This window comes from Colletotrichum spaethianum (assembly GCF_022836535.1).
Source record: "Colletotrichum spaethianum MAFF 239500 DNA, contig25, whole genome shotgun sequence".
Taxonomy (NCBI): Eukaryota; Fungi; Ascomycota; class Sordariomycetes; order Glomerellales; family Glomerellaceae; genus Colletotrichum; species Colletotrichum spaethianum.
Genome location: NW_026054795.1, coordinates 132865 through 153700, shown reverse-complemented (window position 1 = coordinate 153700; position 20836 = coordinate 132865). Strand labels below are relative to the sequence as shown.

Genomic DNA, 20836 nt, shown 5'->3' with positions numbered 1-20836 from the left:
AAATCGGCATTTATGCCATTTTATGCACATAGTGGGCCCGATCTGCGCAGCCATCTGTCTTATGAATGAACAACCGACTAAAACCGAGGTGATATGTCGGGTCAAAAGGTGCCCAGCTGTGGTGTTATTTATTTTTCCAGTTTTGGTGTGAAGTCAAGCTGCCAGAGACTGGGACGAAGGGTTGAATCGTCGAGTAGTTTGGCGCGTGCAACCCCCGTATACATACTCAAAATAGATGTATTGGTAAGCAAAATTGGTCCAATGCGAGATTCAGATGAACTGCCGTCACAATCTTTCTGAACCCTAAACGAGGTATAAACAACTGGCTCAAGACTGCTAAAGCCCTTCTGGGTGGATGTCACTACAACCCTCCATGGCAGCTGTAGGTGCCATCTGCATTCGATCACAGTTCTTGGAACCTCAGTCACGTCCTAGAACACTGCAATATTTTTTACAACCAGAGACCCAGAGTCATGGTCAAATCGGTATGAATTTATTAACAGTCCTCAGTTCGTCGTCCGAGAGTATTTGCGTTGCTTACGCTATAAACCCAAGCCTCGGAACGGCAATGCATAATTTTATGATCACCTAGCGGAAGCTGATCTGCCGGACCACACCTCGATGCACTAGGCCCGGAGTTAGGCTTAGTCGGAGCCGGCCTGTTCCATCAGCCACGCATCTCACTGGCAACGAACTTAGGGAAAGCACCCGGATTTCTGTCGTCACCATGATGTGGTGTCACATTGGAAGTCTGGACACGAACTGAACTATGTGATTCTAATTAGTGAAAGTCAACCTTTCATCTCGGAGAAGCTTGATCGTGCGCACTAGATATCGACGTGGACAGAAAAACATTAAACGGTCAACTGGACATCAGGCTAGCAAGGAGGTTGAAAAGTGGGCTGGGGTAAACGGGATTCAGTAGTAGTTCCCACCCGTAAGCCGTTCAGGTTGTGACCCTGTGATCTTCCGCATTTCGTCATCGCCTTGTTGGTCGTCCCATGGAAGGAATTCAACCAACCAGCTACAAATAGGTTTCTTCCGTCTTATTCCCTTGGAACCCCCCTATCCGCCACCGATTACTCTTGGCACTTCCCTCTTCCTTGTACTTTTATCATGGTCTTTTAATTCTCGTCCTCCGAATGTATTCCTAACTGTCCAACGCGCCGCCTCATCCTCGAACCTGCCACACGATGGCGCAAGAAAAGACCGAAGCACCAGTCGGAGAAGCTGGCGAGTATCCCACACGCATGAAGATTCCATACTGGCGCATAGTTGTAGATCAAGCAGGGATCACACCAGAAGTAGCCAACTACCAATACTCTGGCTCTGGAACTGAAGCGGACCCATTCTTGGTGCAATGGATCCCCAACGATCCCCGGAACCCCATGCTTTTCAGTCAGACGACTAAATGGTTCATTACCATGATGGTTTCCTTGACTACGTTGGCAGTGGCACTGCTGTCATCCGCCTATACGGGCGGCATCCGCCAGATCATCGAGGAATTCGGAATCTCACAAGAAGTGGCAACATTGGGCGTCTCCCTTTTCGTGTTGGGATTTGCTATTGGACCATTACTTTGGGCGCCACTCAGTGAATTATTTGGACGCCAGTCATTGTTCTTCGGCACCTATGCCGTGCTGACCGCATTCAACGCCGGGTGTGCCGGCGCAAACTCGGCTACAACTCTCATCGTCCTCCGGTTCTTCGCCGGCGCGTTCGGATCATCGCCTCTCGCCAACTCTGGTGGTGTTATTGCGGACATGTTCCCGGCTGCGGAAAGAGGTCTGGCTATGGCCTTGTTCGCAGCTGCACCTTTCTTAGGACCTGTTCTCGGACCAATTATTGGTGGGTTTCTTGGAGCTGCAGCTGGTTGGCGCTGGGTCATGGGCTTCTTGGCTGCCTTTTCTGGGACATTATGGCTATTAGGATCTGCGTTAGTTCCCGAGACCTACGCTCCGTATCTACTCCGTTGTCGAGCTGCCAAGTTATCCAAGATGACGGGAAAATGCTACGTGAGCAAGATCGAACACGAACAGGGAAAGATTAGCCTGGCGGAGTCTTTCAAGACTGCCTTGTCAAGGCCATGGATTCTGTTGTTTCGGGAACCTATCGTCTTGCTTCTCTCGCTTTACATGGCCATCATCTATGGAACTCTTTACATGCTCTTCGCCGCTTTTCCAATCGTCTATCAACAAGCGCGAGGTTGGTCGCAGGGAATCGGCGGTCTTGCGTTCCTTGGAATCATGGTCGGCATGATCTTTGCCATCATCTACACCATACCCGAGAATGGCCGATATCAACGAGTTCAAGAAAAGAACGGCGGGTTTGCACCTCCGGAAACGCGCCTTAGATCAGCCATGGTGGGAGGCGTGGCTGTTCCTGTTGGGCTTTTTTGGTTTGCTTGGACAAACAACCCATCAATACACTGGATGGTTAGTATTGCTGCTGGCGTACCTTTCGGATTTGGAATGGTTCTCCTCTTTTTGAGCATCATGAACTACCTCATCGACTCCTACACCATTTTTGCAGCAAGCGTACTTGCTGCCAACTCTGTTATCCGCAGCTGTTTTGGAGCTGCGTTTCCTCTATTCACGTCTTACATGTATAAAGACCTCGGAACCAACTGGGCCTCTTCGATACCAGCATTCTTGGCACTTGCATGCGTGCCATTTCCGTTTCTATTCTACAAGTATGGACCGGCTATCCGCGCTCGGTGCAAGTTCGCCGCTCAGTCAGAAGCCTTCATGGCTCGACTGAGGCAAGCGGACGATCTAACCTCAGATAAAGAGCCGGAAAACACCACTTCCGCAGAAGTCGTACTGAACGATGCGATTGATTCCCTGACCTCATCAGGGGACGATTCCTCCGTTCACCGCCAGAGCACACGACGAACGATAAGTCTTGCTTCAACTCGGCGAAAGTCATACGATGGGAACCCCTATGATATTGACAGAGTGCACACAAGGGAGTCTTTTGGCGCGAGACGGAAATGAAGACAGGTTGACATTGTTTACATGTAGTCATAGAGAACGCTGGATTTCAAGATTGGGACAAACGTTAGCCATCGTCAGATGAGGAGCGAGAATTTTCCCGTCTTAGTTACATTGATGTATACATGGAATTTTTCTTCTGGGCAGTAGGAAAGCCATTGCTTTGAAAGGGACGAAAGTCTTTGCTTCAAATACCCGGTTCAGCCAAAAACCTCTAGCCTCAATTTTACTCTCTGACCAGCTTTATCCAAATTCACATTCGCTATGGTTGATCCTCAGTGCCATCGTGCCTCCAACTTTTAAACTCCAATTTCCCCTCAATTCAAATCATTCGCTCAGGAGATGCGGGGCAATCCGATGCCGCCGGTGGACACGGCGGCTTTGATTGCTTCCGAGTGGTCAATTAGGTACGCAGTATGTCATCTGTCATCGTCGTGGCATCGTCCTAGCCTGCGATCTCCATCCATCGGTTCATGGCAACAGGAGTAGCTCCGCATTCGGGGTTCCCCCTACGTTAGAAATAGCTGCTCCGTAACCTACAAGAAGGAGCCGCATTTGACCTGTAGACAAATACCCCTCATCAGGCAGTCTCCCCCCATCAACGCAGTCTCTCAAAACCACACTCCGCCCCCACCAACAAATGTTCATTTTGCTTGGCAACTTACAGCTGTAGACAACAAGAACAACAATGGGACTACGGGAGCAAGACGGAAAGCTAGTCTTTACCTACGATGCAGAGAAGCTCTGGGTCGAACCATGGGGACCTAATTCATTCAGAGTTCGGGCGACCAAAGCCCGTGAGATGCCTGCTGAGGACTGGGCCTTGCTCAAGCCCAGGAAGGCAAAAGTCGAAATAACTATCGATGACAAAGTCGGCACAATCATCAATGGCAAGATCAAGGCCTCCATCAGTCGTGGCGGAAAGCTATTGATGTGGAACTCTAAGGGGGAATTGCTGCTCGAGGAGTACTCCCGCCACCGGCGAGACGTCCTGGACCCCAAGTGCAGCGCTCTTGATGTCGAGGCTCGCGAGTTTCTCGCCATCGTCAACAGCAACGACTACCACCTCACAGCAAGATTTGAAAGCGTCAATGCTGAAGAGAAGATCTTTGGCATGGGGCAGTACCAGCAACCATTTCTGGATCTCAAAGGTCACGACCTTGAGCTTGCGCACAGAAATTCCCAAGCTAGTGTTCCATTTGCCGTCTCATCGTTGGGATATGGCTTTCTGTGGAATAACCCTTCTGTCGGCAGGGCAATTCTTGGTCGTAATATCATGAGCTTCGAGGCCAAGTCTACTCGCGCCCTCGATTACTGGATCGTGGCCGGTGACACGCCAGCAGAAATCGTCGAGGCCTATGCCGATGCCACCGGCAAGGTTCCTATGATGCCTGAATATGGTCTTGGATTTTGGCAATGCAAGCTACGTTACCAAACTCAGGAGGAACTACTGGAAGTGGCGCGCGAGTATCGGAGACGCGAGCTGCCTATCGACCTCATTGTTATTGACTTTTTCCACTGGCCGCTCCAAGGAGAGTGGAAATTCGACCCGACATATTGGCCCAACCCAGACGCGATGATCAAAGAGCTACAGGAGCTAAAAATCGAGCTGATGGTATCAATTTGGCCTACTGTTGACCACAAGTCTGAAAACTGGGACGAGATGGTAGAAAAGGGCTATCTTATCCAATCCGATCGAGGTATCCGAATCGCCATGAACTTCCAGGGAGACACTACCCATTTCGACGCGACAAACCCTGGCGCGAGAGCCTATGTCTGGAAGAAGGCGAAGAAGAACTATTACGACAAGGGCATCCGTGTTTTCTGGCTTGATGAGGCCGAGCCTGAGTACACCGTGTACGATTTCGACACGTACCGCTATCACCTGGGATCCAACGTCTCCATTGGCAATATCTATCCGGTCCAATATGCACGCGCCTTCTATGAAGGTATGGAGGCAGAAGGACAGGAGAATATTGTTAACCTCATTCGGTGCGCATGGGCGGGAAGCCAAAAGTATGGTGCCCTTGTTTGGAGCGGTGACATTGCCTCTTCCTGGGGAAGCTTTCGAAACCAGGTCGCTGCTGGCCTCCACATGGGTCTCTGCGGCCTTCCATGGTGGACCACTGACATCGGAGGCTTCCATGGCGGCGATCCGAGGAATGAGGAATTCCGTGAGCTTTTCGTCCGCTGGTTTCAATGGGGCGCATTCTGTCCCGTCTTCCGCCTACACGGCTGTCGTGAGCCAGAGCAGCCACAGCACGGTACCACTGGAGGCGCAACTTGCCGCAGCGGTGCACCTAATGAAGTCTGGTCTTATGGCCCCCAGGTCTTTGAAATTTGCAAGAAGTACATGTTCCTCCGCGAGGAATTACGTGAGTATACCCGGTCTCTAATGAGGGAGGCACACGAAAAGGGAACTCCTGTAATGAGGACACTCTTCTACGAGTTCCCAGACGACAAGGCAACGTGGAGCATCGGCCAGCAGTACATGTTTGGAGACAAGTACTTGGTGTGCCCCGTGTTGGAGCCTGAAAAGAGAAGTATTAAGGTTTATCTGCCTACTCTCGAGGGAAGGTGTAAGTGGAAGCCGCTGCTTGAGGGCAACACGAATACCTATGAGGGTGGCAAGTGGCTTGATATTGAGGCGCCTTTGGAGTGGATGCCTGTTTTCAAAAAGGAGTAAATTGCAAAAAGATGTTTGACTCATTCCACTTCGATTTCATTCTTCTGTTGTGTCGTGGCTCTACCTAATTTGATCACAACTTCCACGCCTCCTTGATGAGGTCGGCAGCTTTCTCTCCAATTCCATATGCAGGCATCTGCGTGTGACCACCGTGGAGAGTAGGCATGATACTACAATCAGCCACTCGAAGACCCTTGACACCCTTCACGGCGAGCGTAGGATCGACTACGGCATCGGGGTCTGATGTCTTGCCCATAGCGCAAGTTCCGGCGGCATGATAACCTAAACATGTCCATTAGTAAATCCACTTGAGTTTCGTTGTCGAAGGAACTTGCAAGTTGTCGCATTATCGCGAACGTAGGGGATCCATTCCTCGCGAGTAGTGTGTTTATGGTGCACCAAATCACTCGGCCAAGAGCCCTTGACAATGTCCTTGGTGCCCTTGCCTTCCATGATGATCTCATTGCCAAAGCGGCAGGCCTCTGCCAGCACCTCGACATCAAGAGGGTCGGCAAGGTAGTTAGTGTCGACTACCGGGACAGCTTTGGCATCCGTGTTTCGGAGGGTCACTGTGCCGCGGGATCGAGGGCCGAACAGCTCCGCGATCATGCTGAAGGCATACTTTCCGTCAGTTGGGAACTGGTCGTACTGCTTCGGTCCACCATAGCATTCCGTGGTAAAGAATTCAACGTTTGGCTGCTTCGGTGTCAAGCCCATTGGGTCACGGCCAGGCGCACGTGGAGCGTTTTTCCACAGCTCCGAATCGGTAAGACGCTCGTCGAGACGAGCGAAGGCAAATGCACCAAAGGGGAAAGATGACAGGAAGCCTGCCTGCTGATCCTTCCAGAGAGCGTACGTCTTGGCGAAATTATCACCGTGGTAGACGTGATGATCGTTCGTAAGCCCAGCCTTTTCGGTCTCATAGAACATGAAAACGATCTAAGAGAAACGGACTCATCAGCAACTTGGGTGCAATAAATATTTATGGATAGAGGTACTCACAAGATGATCCATAAGGTTCTTACCAACGCCCGGCAAGTGCAATAGGGTCGGAATACCAAACGCCTCCAGCTCTGACTTCGCACCTATGCCGGATCGATTCAGGATATTGGGGCTGCAGTAGGCACCGCCGCTAACAATCACCTCCTTGTGGGCTTTGATCTCAACGACGGAGCCATCTGCCTTGACAGCTCTAACGCCAGTTGCCTTGAGCTCGTCCTCCACGTTCTCGATTATGACCTTCTCGACATGCGTCTCAACCATTAGATGGAGATTGTCTTTCTTGTTCTCTTTGGTAAGAAAGTCCGCGGCGGTGCTTCGCAAGCCCTTGTGTACTGTTCTGGGAGCATGTCCACATCCGTGAGGGTTGTTTCCGTGGGAAAACATGTCATGGTCGAGAGGTAGCCCCTTGGAGACCATCGAGTCCATGATGAGATTGGAAATAGGAGCGAGGTCGTGAGGTTCAATATTCAAGTAGCCGTCGGTGCCATGGTCGCCGGAAGCTTTGAACCAAGACTTTCCGTGGAACTTCTCTGCCTACCATGATTGTCAAGAAAGTCAGCAGTTATTCCAATGAAGCGATCTGTGACAACGCAGCTGCTGAATGCTAAATACATCATGGTGGAAGAAACATATACTCTTAAGTTGGGGATTGATCCCAAATGAACTGACCTTGCGAATGTATTTAAAGAATTCTTCACCGGCCCAACCATCGATTCCCCAATCATCATAGTCTTGCTTCGCGCCACGGATGCAAAGAGTGCCGTTACAGCCGGAACAGCCGCCAAGGAACTTGCCGCGGCTAAGCTTCACCTGCCGGTTGTTCACAGCAGGCTTTTTTTCACTGACGACGTTCCAATCGGTTCCTTTGTCAAAGAGTTGAGACCATCTGTGGGTAGGAGAGGGGCATTAGTCGCGCCAGAATGGTCACACTGAGACGTTAGGTGGTCAGAGCCTTACCCTCCTGTCATGTGAACATTCTCGAGATGTTCGTTGTGTTGACCAGCTTCGATGACCAGAACACTGGTCCCTGGAATCTCAGCAAGGCGGCTTGCAACAACGCATCCAGAGGTACCACCCCTAAAAAAAACAAAGTCAATCACCGGGGGATAGTGAAGAAGTGCTTCACAGCTTGATCCGGATAGGTACAGTGCTCACCCGCAAATGACAAAGTCGTAAGTAATGTCTTTTGGTATGGACCCCATACTCACGGTTACGCTGGGAGCTGTCTGAATTACTTGACGATGATAAATAATGAGTCTTGCTTTTGGAGGAAAAACTGAGCGAACTAGTGAGCTTCTATCAACAGCTCGGGCCAGTCTTCTTGTATGCAGCAACCGTCTGTCCTTCAGGACTTCTCCCCGAGTCGCACTCTTTGGGCAACGCCTACCTGCATGCCAGCCGCCAATGTCAGTGTTAGCACACATGTAATGACTCCCTATTAGAACAGGTGCAGGAAGTCAACGCCGCTGCCAAGGATATCTCGGCAAACCAAAGAAGGAAATTGCTCCGTTGTACTACCATGACAACAGGGTACTCCTACGTAAGCTAAATGACTTTGTTGTACGAACCCGACTAGTGAGAGCTTGGGGTACAGGAGAAGCTGTCGCGGCAGAAAGTGTCCGGCCCAGCTTCCCCACATTGGCTGGCTTATAGCCCAGGGTTCTCGCAAACTCAAAACAGTACTGTTGGTGGTGGATCTCTCGGGCGAACGATCAGTCCCTCCCCATCCGAGTAAGAAGATAGAAACGAGGGTTCTGTGAGGGTCTTTCGGGGACTCCAACATATGAATTAGCCAGATTAGTATTGCGAACCCTGTATTTGCGCTATTAACCTCTGGTGCAGATGTATGCTTGCTAGGACTGGACTCCATGTTGGTTAGCAGAGATTATGCACGGACAATTGCCGAATGATGATCATCGTAGTGAGGACTTAGAGACCAATGGGGAACCCACTGTTGACTGTGAGCACTGGGAGTTAGTTATGTCTCACATTCGCAGTCCAACATTTGCGGCCCGACACTCGAGCTTTGCAGCCTCTGAGACCGACGATCCAGCTTGGCATTGTAGCTCAGGAGAATCATCACAAGGTTCACCATAAGCATCTTTACTTGCCCACCTTGCCACCGTAGTGTGGGTGCAGCACAGCAAGTGGAAAGTTGCATCTTCATATTCTACTATACGACGACAATCGAAATATTTGATCACGACTCGATTTTGACATCAAATTTTGTGGTGTCATTGCTTAAGAGCCGAAGTTCTAGAAGATAATTGAGATGGTAAAAGAGCTTCGTCACAGCTCATTGCGACTGACGCATTGTGCGATAAAGCCGTCGAGCGATTGACTTGCGGAGAACCTGTTGATAGTTGACTGCATCCAGAGGGGTACCAGACCCTGAGCCCCTGGGGCCCCAGTGTGATCATTACAAAGAGCATTACTGCTAGCATCGGGAAATGGGGCCGGGTGGAAGCGGACGGGAGCGGCACGTTCAAAATCATTCATCAAGCCCTGGCAGACCATCCTTTAGGCCGAGAAAAAGTGGGTCATATTGTAAAGATACTTGCTCCATAGGCGTTTGTCAGGGATTGGAGTGTTCCCGATGGGGAACCAATCCCGCAGGCAAATCCAACAACAAACTCTTTACCATGGGAATATGTAACCTAGGTAGTGAAACGTAGAATATGAACTTCTGTCACGCGCGTCTATTGTGGCTGAAGATACTATACTAGGATGATGTGTTCTCCATCACGTATATGCGTTTCTGAACCCTTGCGAGCCACACCCCTCTTATGTAGGGGCACTTGGCAAAAGTGTTCTCGAAAGATGATTTATTTCCTGCGCCAGCTAGGGCTTCAAACTAGCATGTTTGGTCTTCAATTTTAAGATACTACACTTTTAAGGTGCTGACTTTCAAAACGCCTATCGACTAGGACGGTATGGGCTGAGGATATGTACCGAAAGTTCAATCGCAAGGGGACAACGTCTTGGCTGAAAAGGCAAATGTCTACTCCGTATGTTGTGTTTCGAGGATTTGCGACCTTCTCGGGCTCGGTTCCGGGTGCTGAGCCTCATAGCTAGCGAAAGTCGCCCAGGGGCATTATGCTTGAATAGCCAAGGCCAACCTGGAAAAGGGATGCCGGATTGTACATGGAAACCATGACAAGTTGTGAAATTTAGGCGTGTGGAGAAGAAGGCTTACTGATGGTTGCTCTCTTCGATACTCCTAAAGCCAACATGCTGCCTGGCTGCGTCCTGCACCTAGCTTGAATTCGCCGCTATGATATTCAGCTGGGACGGAGGATGATTCAAAAAGTAGGCCTTCACTTATGTCGATCGTTTGGTTCAGATGTACCTGGCTTCTTGGACATAATCCTAGGCATTGCTGGTCAGGGGGTAATGTCACGTTTGTACACACCATGATAGTCAAGTCTTTTTGCACTACGCCGATATCCATCATAGGCAGGGGCGAAAAGATTCAAGGGTCACCCAAACGTATGAGGCGCTCTGTGCGTAATTATAAGCCAAGAGTCACTCAAGATAAAGCGCTATTAATCCAAGACGTCCCATCACTGTCGAGGCACAGAGACGCTTCCGATACACACCTCGATTGTTCCTGAAGCTGCAAGAGTGTCTGACCATCTTAGCCTTTTCGCTCCTTTCACCACGCTCATGATGGCAACACCTTTCCAGACAGAAGCCTGGACGGATTATGGGGTCAGGGTCTTGGTCATTCTGCTCCGAATATTTGCGCGTTGGAAGATAGTTGGGTTCCATTGGCAAGGCGATGACTACTTCGCCATCCTTTGCCTTATTTTCTGGACTGTAAGTATAGATGGCTCGTGATTATGAGTTTGAGATCCCGTCACAAATGGACCGACCTCTGATTAATTCTTCTACCAGCTTGAGCTATGTATGCTGGAGCTCATAGGTATGATCTCTTCCCGTCATTGTTGCGATTGATTTTCACATGCCAGCGCAGGCCAAAACGGAACCAACATTGGAATCACGGACGAAATTGGTGCTACCTTGATGCCTGAAGAGATAGCCAAGTTTGAGTTCGGCTCGAAATGTCTGCTGGCGGGCTGGTACTTCTATGTTATTCTTATCTGGTGCTTGAAAGCTTGCATTATATTCTTTTTTAGTCGCATCACGTAAGTATCTGCTTTTCTTTGGCACCTATGGTCCGTATCCTCTTGACTGACAAGCTGCACTAGGCTTGCTACAAGACAGCAGAAAATTGTCAGGTGGACAGCTGGGCTAACAATATTGGCCTATTGCGGAGTGTTGATTGTCATCTGGAGTCATTGTACTCCAGTCCAGAGGAATTGGCAGGTTGTTCCTTACCCAGGAGGTACGCAAACTTCAGCATGCGGGAGAATCTGAAACGTCTGCTAACACTTCCTTCAGACGAGTGCACACTGGCTGTGGCCAACTACTTGACGTTGGTAGTGCTCAACATATCGTAAGTAAAGAGACAACTCAGCCTTCAACACCCACTACTGACTAGATCAATTGCAGTACGGACATGCTCATTGTGTCAATACCCTTACCTCTGCTCTGGGCGGTTAAACTCAGTCTTAAGAGAAAGTTAGCAATTGGTGTTCTGCTTTGCTCGGGAATTTTTGTGATGATTGCAGCTCTTCTTCGCTGCATCTTATCACTAAGAGATATCGAAGGCATCAATGTCAGCACCATATGGGCCATCCGAGAAACATTATGCACAATTCCACACTCAAGCTTAATGAACAAGCAGTCGCTGGAAACTTCGTTAGGCTAACATCACTCCCTTTCTATAGTTCGTCGGAATCATTGCGGTGAATGCGGCCTGCATCAGGCCCCTCTTCTGTTCCGCACACTGGCTCAGAACTTAAAAGGGAGCAGCGGGGCGAAGCAGAAATACACAGGGTTCAGCGACAAGTATGGCCATCAACTAATCACCATAGGAGGCAGACAGAGTGTTGACCGATCCGGGCTACCTTCCAAAAGACGATACAACAAGTACAACATGACCGAGCTGGACAACAATTCGAGCGAAGAGCAGATTGTTAAGCCTTCCGAGCCGATGCATTGGTCTTCAAATAGCGGCCGTGATGAAAGCCTGAACAGCAAGTCGAGCGGACAGCACAAAGGGATCATTGTCACGGCCACATTCGAGGTGAAACCAGACAATAAAGTTTAACCTGAGCTATACACACGTCAAGAGATGCGTGGTGTTTTGTATGGGTATTTCCCAATGATATTTGATAATGACACTGTTCTGATAGATAGAGGAAACAATAATGACAAGCGCCAGAGGCCAACTTCTAAGGACAATCTTCCTTTCTCCTAGGACAAAAAAACGCAGTGACATTGCGGACATAGCGCAGACAAACCGAGCTGGATTTTGATCTGCACACAGATGCGAAGGAATACTTGTTAAGCAAGTGGTGCTGAACTGGTCGGATTCCCTTTTTGGTCAGATAGGCGAGTGTTGTTCGGAGTCAAGTCATTCAGCAGAAGCCCTTTACATAGGTCATTTATCCAGCGGGGAGACTACCTATTGCCGGCGGACTATTGGTGATCTTATGCTGCATGTGTGTCACTCAGAAATTCTCCACGAGTATGGTCTTCGATCTGAACACGATCAGCCAAATGGTTGCACACCAGAAGCGATATCACTCTTGGTTCACGCTCTGCGCCAAGCGTTGATTCTTAGTTCCCCACTGCGTGTGCTGATCAATCGGGAAAAACCTCCCCTGCAATAAGGTTATATTAGTAGCGAAGTCTGCAACAGCCGGAGTGCGTGAAGATGTGACTGTTACAAACAGCATGAATCTGTATTCTCTCACTGATACTTACCTGCCATAACAAAACACCACCAACGTCTGATATATCCTAGACAGTTTGATGACTTCGTTTGCGATGCGTAGGTCACGTTTCTTCGCAAAGGTCATCCTTATGGGCACCACAATCAACGTGCTCGCAGTACTTGGTGGAAGTCGATTCCTTTGGTATAAAACTCCAACGACAGAATGGGAACAAGGCGCACTCCCCATCGGCAACGGTCGCCTTGGAGGCACTGTCTGGGGCGGCGCTAATGAGACTCTCACCCTGAACGAGAACTCCATCTGGTCTGGTCCTATTCAAGACCGCACCCCACCAAACGCCCTAGCCGCCCTACCGATTGCTCGCGAGCTGTTTCTTGCTGGAAAAATCACTGAAGGGGGGCAACTAGTCCTGCGGAACATGACCCCTGCCGAGCAGTCTGAGCGACAGTTTGGGTATTTTGGAAACCTCGACTTCAATTTCGGACATACCAATGAATTGGACAACTATATTCGATGGCTAGATACTGGACGCGGAAACTCCGGCGTCGATTACTCTTATGATGGCGTGAACTACACGTAATATTCTTCAAGCCTGTTCCAAAAGCTACGGATACTGATTATCTGTTGAGGCAGTCGAGAGTATGTTGCGAGCTGCCCTGCGGGGGCTCTTGCTGCTAGATTTACATCAAGCGAAGAAGGAGCTTTGAACTTGAACGCCAGTTTCAGCAGACTGGCAAATGTTCTTGTTAATGTTGCTTCTACAGCTGGCGTCGTCGACTCTATAAGCATGATGGGTTCAAGCGGACAGTCCTTGGAAGAAAACTCCATTTTGTTCATGGGTCAAGCCTGTTTCACCGCTCCTGGGGGTATACCGCAAGCCACTTACTCTCAAATTGGTGGTTTTGGGCTAATATGCATTACAGCTGAAGTAAGTGCTGCCGGTTCAACAGTGTCGATAAATGGGGCGACGACGATCGATGTGTTTTTCGATGCCGAGAGCAACTATCGGTATTCTTCCCAAATGGACTGGGACGCTGTAATCAAGCGCAAACTCGATGCAGCGACCTCCCAAGGCTATGAAAAGCTGCGAGAAGAAGCTCTTGCCGATTCAACAAAACCGCTAGAACGCGCTTCTATCCACCTGGGCAAGTCCCCAAGCGGTCTTGCCTCTATACCCACAGACCAGCGTGTTGCTTTGGCACGTAACGACAGCAAAGACATTGGACTCACTATTCTTGTCTGGAACTTCGGTCGTCATATGCTTGTTGCAGCGTCTCGGAACATAGAGGCGGACATTGATTTGCCTGCGAATCTGCAAGGAATTGGGAACAAAAAGACAACAGCCGCTTGGGGAAGGAAATACACCATCGATATCAACACGGAGATGAATTACTGGCTGGCGGGCCAAACCAACCTAATTGAAACCCAAGAGCCACTGTTCGATCTCATGAAGATTGCCAATTCCCCAGGCAAAGAGATGGCGAAGCGCATGTATGGCTGCGACGGAATCATGTTTCGCCACAATCTGGATCTTGGGGCGACCCCGGAGCAACTAATAATTACACTTCTTCAACAATGTGGCCCATGGGAGCGGCCTGGTTGGTTCAGCACATGGTCGACCACTATCGATTCACGGGTGACAAGAGTTTTCTCTCCACTATCGCCTATCCGTGTCTCATCGATGTCGCCACGTTCTATGAATGCTACACTTTCGAGCATGAAGGTCGGAGAGTCACAGGCCCTTCTCTCTCACCTGAAAATAACTTCATTGTGCCGGGTAACTTCAGTGTTGCGGGGCGCGCCGAACCTATGGACATCGACATCCCGATGGATAATCAGCTTATGCACGATGTTTTCAGTGCCATCATAGAAGCTGCGAAAATCCTCGAGATACCTGACTCAAATCCTGACCTCATAAAAGCCAAAGAGTTTCTTCGGCTGATCAAGCCTGCTCAAGTTGGCTCTCAAGGTCAAATTCTAGAATGGCGCTATGAGTACAAAGAGAAAGATGCTGCGCACAGACGCATTTCACCGTTATATGCCCTGCACCCAGGAAAGCAATTCTCACCCCTAGTTAATAGCACACTTAGCAAAGCAGCTGAGATACTCTTGGACCGTGGCAGGGCAGCTGGCTCGGGGAGCACAGGTTGGAGCCGGACCTGGATGACCAACATGTATGCAAGAGCTTTCCGTGGTGCCGATGCTTGGAAGGAAGTTAAGGGCTGGTTTGCCAATTTTCCCACGGCGAACCTCTGGAATACAGACAATGGAAAGACTTTCCAGATCGACGGAAACTTCGGATTTACCAGTGGGGTCACCGAGATGCTTCTCCAGAGCCACGCGGACGTCGTACATATTCTTCTCGCATTGCCAGCTGAAGCTATACCAAATGGCAAGGCGACAGATTTGGTCGCACGAGGAAATTTCGTAGTTGATATTGAGTGGGAAGACGGAGCGTTGAAAGGCGCGACTGTGACAGCAAGAAATGGTGGGGAGCTAAGGCTTCGTGTTGGAAATGGCGAGGCGTTCTTGGTAGATGATGAGGTTTGGTCTGGTTTTGTTCAAACGGCTACAGGGGACAGAGTCAAGATCACCCCGGCCATCAAACCAGAGCGGTAACATACGTAGGATCAGGGAGCTTGTCCTCGTGGACAACATAGTACGAACCGTTTTCTCGCCAATTTGTAAAATGTCCATGCATCAAAGCAGCAGAGATCGTTGTCTCAAAAGCCATGAGGACATCTTTCCACTAAGCTTGCATCCATTGATGCTGCAACGCGAACGCATCATATCAATTGATCGGATAATTAACTCGTCAACAGAGCTTTCTAGAAGTTGTAATAAGCGCCAAACAAGTTGAGTTACAAGTTCCGTGCATCTGGAGCAGCTTGGCTCGCCATTACAATGTCGTTGGTCCATCAATAAGCAGCTCCCCATGTCGAAAGTTTGCACCAGGTCCTCATCTAAACTTCCTGTCCACTGAACGCCGTGCGGCTGACTGAGCTATCCCGCCCAGAACGCCGAACCACAAGCGAGAGAGAATGCTCAGACCCGTTCGTATCAGAACGACAACGCGTCTACCGTGCGCTGTGGCCAGCTATGACATATTGAGCGCAAATGATGGGACGACCCAGACCTTGTGTGGTACTTGTGTCTGAATGACCCCTCACTAGATGGATACAGGAGCTTCCAGGTTCACTATATTTTGATTTTCTCACAACAGTGCATGTTCCTCCATACATGTACCCTCTCAAGTAAACGGCTCCTTTGTGAACAGATCCAGCATAACAAACGCAAAAGCTCATCTACCCAAATAGTCTTGCTCTACAGACTTACCTATCTACACCATGCGTCAACGCAGTCGCATGCAGCAGATCCATGGCGATGACCACAATCCCGTGCCCGAATTTACTCGCGACACCATTCGTTCAGTGAGGGCTTCATGGGAGTTCTTTCTAGCATGGCTTCGGCTCACTTGGTTTGACATTTTGGTCATGTCCGCGTTGGGCGGTGCCGCTCTCGGCGTAAGTTAGGATGAAGCGACGACTTGTGGGACAGCAGCTGATCACGTTCTGACAGATCTACAATGCTCCTCTGGCAGCAGTTCGTAATTTCCCTATCACTTTCAACGGCTCGGGTGATATTGTCTATCCGCAATTCGCATATCCGGACCGCGGCTGGATTATCGACACCTGGTTATCCGCACTGCTATCCGCCATCATCCCAATCGTTGTGATTATACTGGCTCAATTCCGAGTAAGGAGCATCTGGGACATGAACAACGGCATTATTGGCCTCATATTTTCAATCTCACTTGGAACTTTGATTCAGGTTGTCATCAAGCAACTCATTGGCGGATTTCGACCCTACTTCCTCGCAGTTTGTATGCCAGATATCTCTCGGGCAGCCACCAACAATGTGACCGGGCTCAACGCCGTGGGCTTCCAACAGGTCATGTACTCGGTTGACGTCTGCACTCAACCGGACCCAATCAAGTTAAAAAATGCTATGACATCCTTCCCCTCCGGCCACTCCACCGCCGCATTTGCAGCCTACGTCTATCTATTCTTGTACCTAAACGCCAAGCTGAAGGTGTGGGCCGACTATCGCCCTGCTCTCTGGAAGATCGCCTTTACCTTCGCTCCACTCCTTGGGGCATTGCTTATCGCCTGTTCTCTAACCATTGATCAGGCTCACAACTGGTATGACATAGTAGCTGGAAGTGCCATTGGAATTGCTGTGGCGTTTGGCTCCTACCGCGGATGTTACGCCGCTATTTGGGATTGGCGCTTCAACCATATCCCCCTTCAGAGACGCGATCAACTAGACTATTTCCCAGAAGACGGTACAGAGTACCGGGACTTGGTGTTCACAAGATCTGGTGGATGGGGACAAACGAGCGAAGAAACGTCAGAGAAGCGCACTCCTAGCGGGCGAAGCAGCAGTTCCTACGCAACTCAACAGACTGCTTACCATGGTGTAGCGGAGAGAGAGTCTCTGCCCCATCAGCCAACACGTACACGATATAAACAGCATAGAAACTCTCAACGGGAGGATCGCGCAGTTTGATTCGTGTTATAAACATTTTTTACAGAAACAGTATGCAAGTTAAAGTTGATTGGTAAAACCGAAGCCTGTGTGCAGTTGTAAATTATCGAGTTGTTTGTGTGTTCGGATGTGTGTCCAGACTTGCAGATACTGTGTGACTTGTTCCCCATAGTTATCCCGTTCTTAATTGTGAAGATGATCTAATGTCAATCTGGGCGTCGTTGCGAAGCACTTTACTAACAGATACCATGAAACCTCGCTCCCATTACAATGTGTCGATCGCGCTCTAGACAGTTGACGACTCCGGAATCAAGGAACAAGCCCCCTTTTGTCGATATCTCAAAACAGTTCATTTGTGACAAGGCGTATAAGTCTACGGTTGTTCTGTGCAGCCAGTCTTCTCTCTTGGAAACTGGCTTCATGAAGTGTGAAAAGGGAGAACTAACCTCTGGCGGGCGACGGAGGTGACGGTGATAGTTACACTGTTGCACCTCCTAACTTAGTCTTCTTGACACTTGTTCTGGGAAGAACTAGTCACAGGCGTGCCATAAGTTTTTTTGAGTAAGAGCGATGGATGGGAACGTCACGATGAGTTTGTCTCTGACAGTTTGACCTGTGGTGAGATGTCCAGATAGCAAAATGCCAGTCTCTTGACCCCTGTCGACGGTATCCATGTGAAGGAAGACCCACAATTAATGAGTCGCAACTAAATCGGGAGTCCAGCATTCGTCATAAAACTTTGCAGGCGTGCAGAGCTTGAGGGCCATACAAGGGAGGTCGCATTGCACCAAACTTGTTTTGTGGTTCTTCCGGAAAGGTATGCTTGATTCCCGAGAGCTGATGCTCCGAATAGCCTCGTTGGAACGCCTTTGAGACGGACCTTGAATCCTTACCTGTGCTTCACTACATCTACACTCCTTGACAAGATCCATATTTGCTTAGTATAGTCATTTGACCTGCTTCAGCCTCCGTACTCGCAGGGCTTGCCTTAGTTCATACCGCCAAGTGATACTCGATATACTGGTAGGAACAGCACATCGTAAGATCAATGTCATAGTTGGCTGTTGACTGCAGATCAATTTGAGGGCCTTTCGTTTTGCCTCATGAGCTACTTCGTCTGTCATCACTTTGGAAGAGACGCGAGGGGTCTAGATAGAATGAAAATATGGCGTGTTGTGATTGAAGACGGAGAATTCGGACGCTCACTATAGTAGCCGGTATATGATGATGTGGGTGGGTTTGGTCCACCAGCGCCGTGGGCTGTGCTATAAGGGATCGTGTGTATGATCTACGGGGTTTCCCCGATTCTTTTCGTCATTGTTCAACATGCTGTTACTGGCTGTGCGGGGCGTTTGAGCCCCGACCCATCGCGGAGTGGTGCAGTGACCGAGTGGAGCAGTGAAAGGTGATTCAGCCTTACACATTCCTTGACTGAACTACGATTGACAAAATTGTTGTCAACGTAAGTCGATGGACGGAAATGCCAGTAGCAAGAATTTTTGTGTTTGGTGGGGATATCAGCCTAACAAGCGAGGAAAACGTAAGAGTTACAGAGAGCGTTGTCTCCGGCATTTACTGGGCTGATATCAGTGCGGACGTAACAGTGGGTAGAGGATTTTTCGGGGTTGGGGAATAGAGTGCCACAGTGCCTTCGAATTGCAACACTTCAATTACCGATGTTGCAATTTCACACATGCATGCTTGGCTTCGGTGGCTGGGTAGGTGGTTTGTACGTACATCATGTAACGCGTCCAGCCCTGTCTGTTTATAAACAACTACAACATTCGGTTATGTACATAGTAGAAACTCATCTTGGTTCGCCCCGTCTTAATGCCGCGCCCCTCTCTGAAGGCTGCATAAGTATCACATTATGGCCTCCACTAGACTAACGGTGAGCTTTGCGTTGCTTCGATGCCTTCCTCGTATTGCCCAGCAACAAGCCTATGCACGTCCCTCCAACGCACCCCTGCAGTTGCGCCAAATCGCGGGTTTTTGCTGTTTTGGAACTTGAGGTCCGACGTAACCCACAATTATCCTGTTACCGGCTTACTCGGCGGAGCGAGAAGCATCAGGGGATTAATCTAGATATGTCTAGATGCGACAAGTGGCCTGCCACGGCATCCCACAATCCACAGTCAGCCGCAAAGATGGGATGGATAAAAACTCCGTCTTCCCCAGACCTCCTTTCCCACACCTTCTTGCTCCTTTACGGCCTTCTCGTCAACCCTGTCACTCGCTTAAGGATATCTCAGCCCATCTATAACGCCTTAATACTAATCTGCCATCATGTTATCACCGAAGGCCACCGCCCTCTTCAACCTCTTCCTCCTGGCGTCCGCAGCCCCCGGGAAGCGCCAGTCAACCGGCTCCGGATCCTGCACAGACCTGCACATCTTCCTAGCCCGCGGGTGGAACGAAGGCTACCCCGGCCGGCAGCAGCTTATCATCGACGCTACCTGCAATGGCCTCTCTAGCTGCGATTATGAAGATATCCAGTTCGATGCGACCAACCCGCAGGGTTACCCCAGCGCGGTTGAGCAGGGCCGCGCCTCTGGCGTCTCACAGCTCAACGCGTACACTGAGAAGTGTCCCAACTCCAAGGTTGTTCTGAGCGGCTACAGCGAAGGTGCCAACATTGTTGCGAACATTCTCGCCGATTCCGGACTGGCTGCCAACACTCTTCCTGGAGACAAGGGTAAGGCCTCTCCACAACCGCCGAGCAGATAGATCAGTGACTCACGTTTACCGCGACAGTCTGCGCCGCTCTACTCTTTGGTGACCCGACGCACGTCGCCGACCAGAGCTATAACGTCGAGGCCGGCTCCGGGACCAGCGGCCAGATGACCCGCCCTAGCTCTTCTATCGCGAACCTGAATAATTTCGCCAGCGTCCTGCGGTCCTGGTGCAATGGCGGTGACAATATCTGCGCGTACGAAGCGGGCCGCACTACGAACGAGACCGCCCACACCAACTACTTCCAGCTCTACACCAGCGATGCCGCCGCCTACATCAAGGAGAAGTGCGTCTTATCCGCGCCGGCTCCCACGGCGACGGCCACCTCCACCGCCCCCGCACCCACCTCGACCGGTTCTTTCTGCGTCGCCGGCACGGTCAAGTCTGGCCTGTCGGACAACTACACCGGTCTCTGCGATTTCTCGTGCTCCAACGGTTACTGCCCTGACGGCGTGTGCGAGTGCTCAGCGTATGGCCAGCAGACGACGAGCCCCGGTGGAGACGGACGCGACGGCTGCCCTGCTGATGGTCTGGATGACAGCTACAAAGGACTCTGCAGCTTCAGCTGCAGTCACGGTTACTGCCCGACTGGTGCCTGTAAGTACTGTTAAGCTACTAGAGACTTTGCAGAGATGGCTTCTGGACACACCCTCGTAGAGTAGCTCATGAAGGGTGCCAAGCAGCCCATTGTGATACTATCTAATACAAGACAACTCGAACAAAGCTTACTGTATTGCTGCCTCAAACGTGGTCTGTCACCAGTAATTTTACAAAAGGTGCATTGTGGAGTCATACTTGGTTGCGACGCATTTGACGAATGCGGTCGGAACGTCAGGTGAGCAGCCTAAATTTCTCGCTATCCAAGCATTGAGGTATTTTTAGCGCCTTTTTGAGACAGTTTAGCTGCCGCGAAGTATAACTTCATGTAAGACAAGGGCAATCACATATCCCGATCTGGATCTTGTAGGGCGGAATGAGGAAGTGTAAAGCCTACACCTAGGTTTGACAGACAGGGTAACGTCAGTTAGCAGGGTAGAGCGAGACCTCATCGAGAGGCGCATTGATTCTCC

General features: G+C 50.1%; 7 protein-coding genes across 7 annotated transcripts; 6 read left to right on the top strand and 1 right to left on the bottom strand.

The window, feature by feature from the left end:
• Positions 1 to 1193: 1193 nt before the first annotated feature.
• Positions 1194 to 2996, top strand: ColSpa_08904 (efflux pump FUBT; the record flags this gene model as incomplete). Its single annotated transcript, XM_049275116.1, has 1 exon — positions 1194 to 2996. The coding sequence occupies one exon, from the start codon at positions 1194 to 1196 to the stop codon at positions 2994 to 2996; it is 1803 nt and encodes a 600-aa protein (XP_049131073.1).
• Positions 2997 to 3681: 685 nt separating this feature from the next.
• ColSpa_08903 (putative FCP1 y domain-containing protein) lies at positions 3682 to 5679 on the top strand (the record flags this gene model as incomplete). Its single annotated transcript, XM_049275115.1, has 1 exon — positions 3682 to 5679. The coding sequence occupies one exon, from the start codon at positions 3682 to 3684 to the stop codon at positions 5677 to 5679; it is 1998 nt and encodes a 665-aa protein (XP_049131072.1).
• Positions 5680 to 5752: 73 nt separating this feature from the next.
• ColSpa_08902 (L-sorbose 1-dehydrogenase) lies at positions 5753 to 7883 on the bottom strand (the record flags this gene model as incomplete). Its single annotated transcript, XM_049275114.1, has 6 exons — positions 5753 to 5961; positions 5988 to 6618; positions 6682 to 7215; positions 7294 to 7567; positions 7639 to 7809; positions 7837 to 7883. The coding sequence occupies 6 exons, from the start codon at positions 7881 to 7883 to the stop codon at positions 5753 to 5755; spliced, it is 1866 nt and encodes a 621-aa protein (XP_049131071.1).
• Positions 7884 to 12579: 4696 nt separating this feature from the next.
• On the top strand, positions 12580 to 13065 carry ColSpa_08901 (alpha-L-fucosidase 2; the record flags this gene model as incomplete). The annotated part of the gene is made up of 1 exon (XM_049275113.1): positions 12580 to 13065. One exon carries the CDS (start codon positions 12580 to 12582, stop codon positions 13063 to 13065), a length of 486 nt encoding a protein of 161 aa, XP_049131070.1.
• Positions 13066 to 14060: 995 nt separating this feature from the next.
• Positions 14061 to 15104, top strand: ColSpa_08900 (alpha-L-fucosidase 2; the record flags this gene model as incomplete). The annotated part of the gene is made up of 1 exon (XM_049275112.1): positions 14061 to 15104. The coding sequence occupies one exon, from the start codon at positions 14061 to 14063 to the stop codon at positions 15102 to 15104; it is 1044 nt and encodes a 347-aa protein (XP_049131069.1).
• A 728-nt stretch (positions 15105 to 15832) lies between these two features.
• On the top strand, positions 15833 to 17054 carry ColSpa_08899 (PA-phosphatase related-family protein; the record flags this gene model as incomplete). Its single annotated transcript, XM_049275111.1, has 2 exons — positions 15833 to 16009; positions 16065 to 17054. 2 exons carry the CDS (start codon positions 15833 to 15835, stop codon positions 17052 to 17054), a joined length of 1167 nt encoding a protein of 388 aa, XP_049131068.1.
• A 2265-nt stretch (positions 17055 to 19319) lies between these two features.
• ColSpa_08898 (acetylxylan esterase 2) lies at positions 19320 to 20377 on the top strand (the record flags this gene model as incomplete). The annotated part of the gene is made up of 2 exons (XM_049275110.1): positions 19320 to 19728; positions 19788 to 20377. The coding sequence occupies 2 exons, from the start codon at positions 19320 to 19322 to the stop codon at positions 20375 to 20377; spliced, it is 999 nt and encodes a 332-aa protein (XP_049131067.1).
• Between the last annotated feature and the right edge of the window lie 459 nt (positions 20378 to 20836).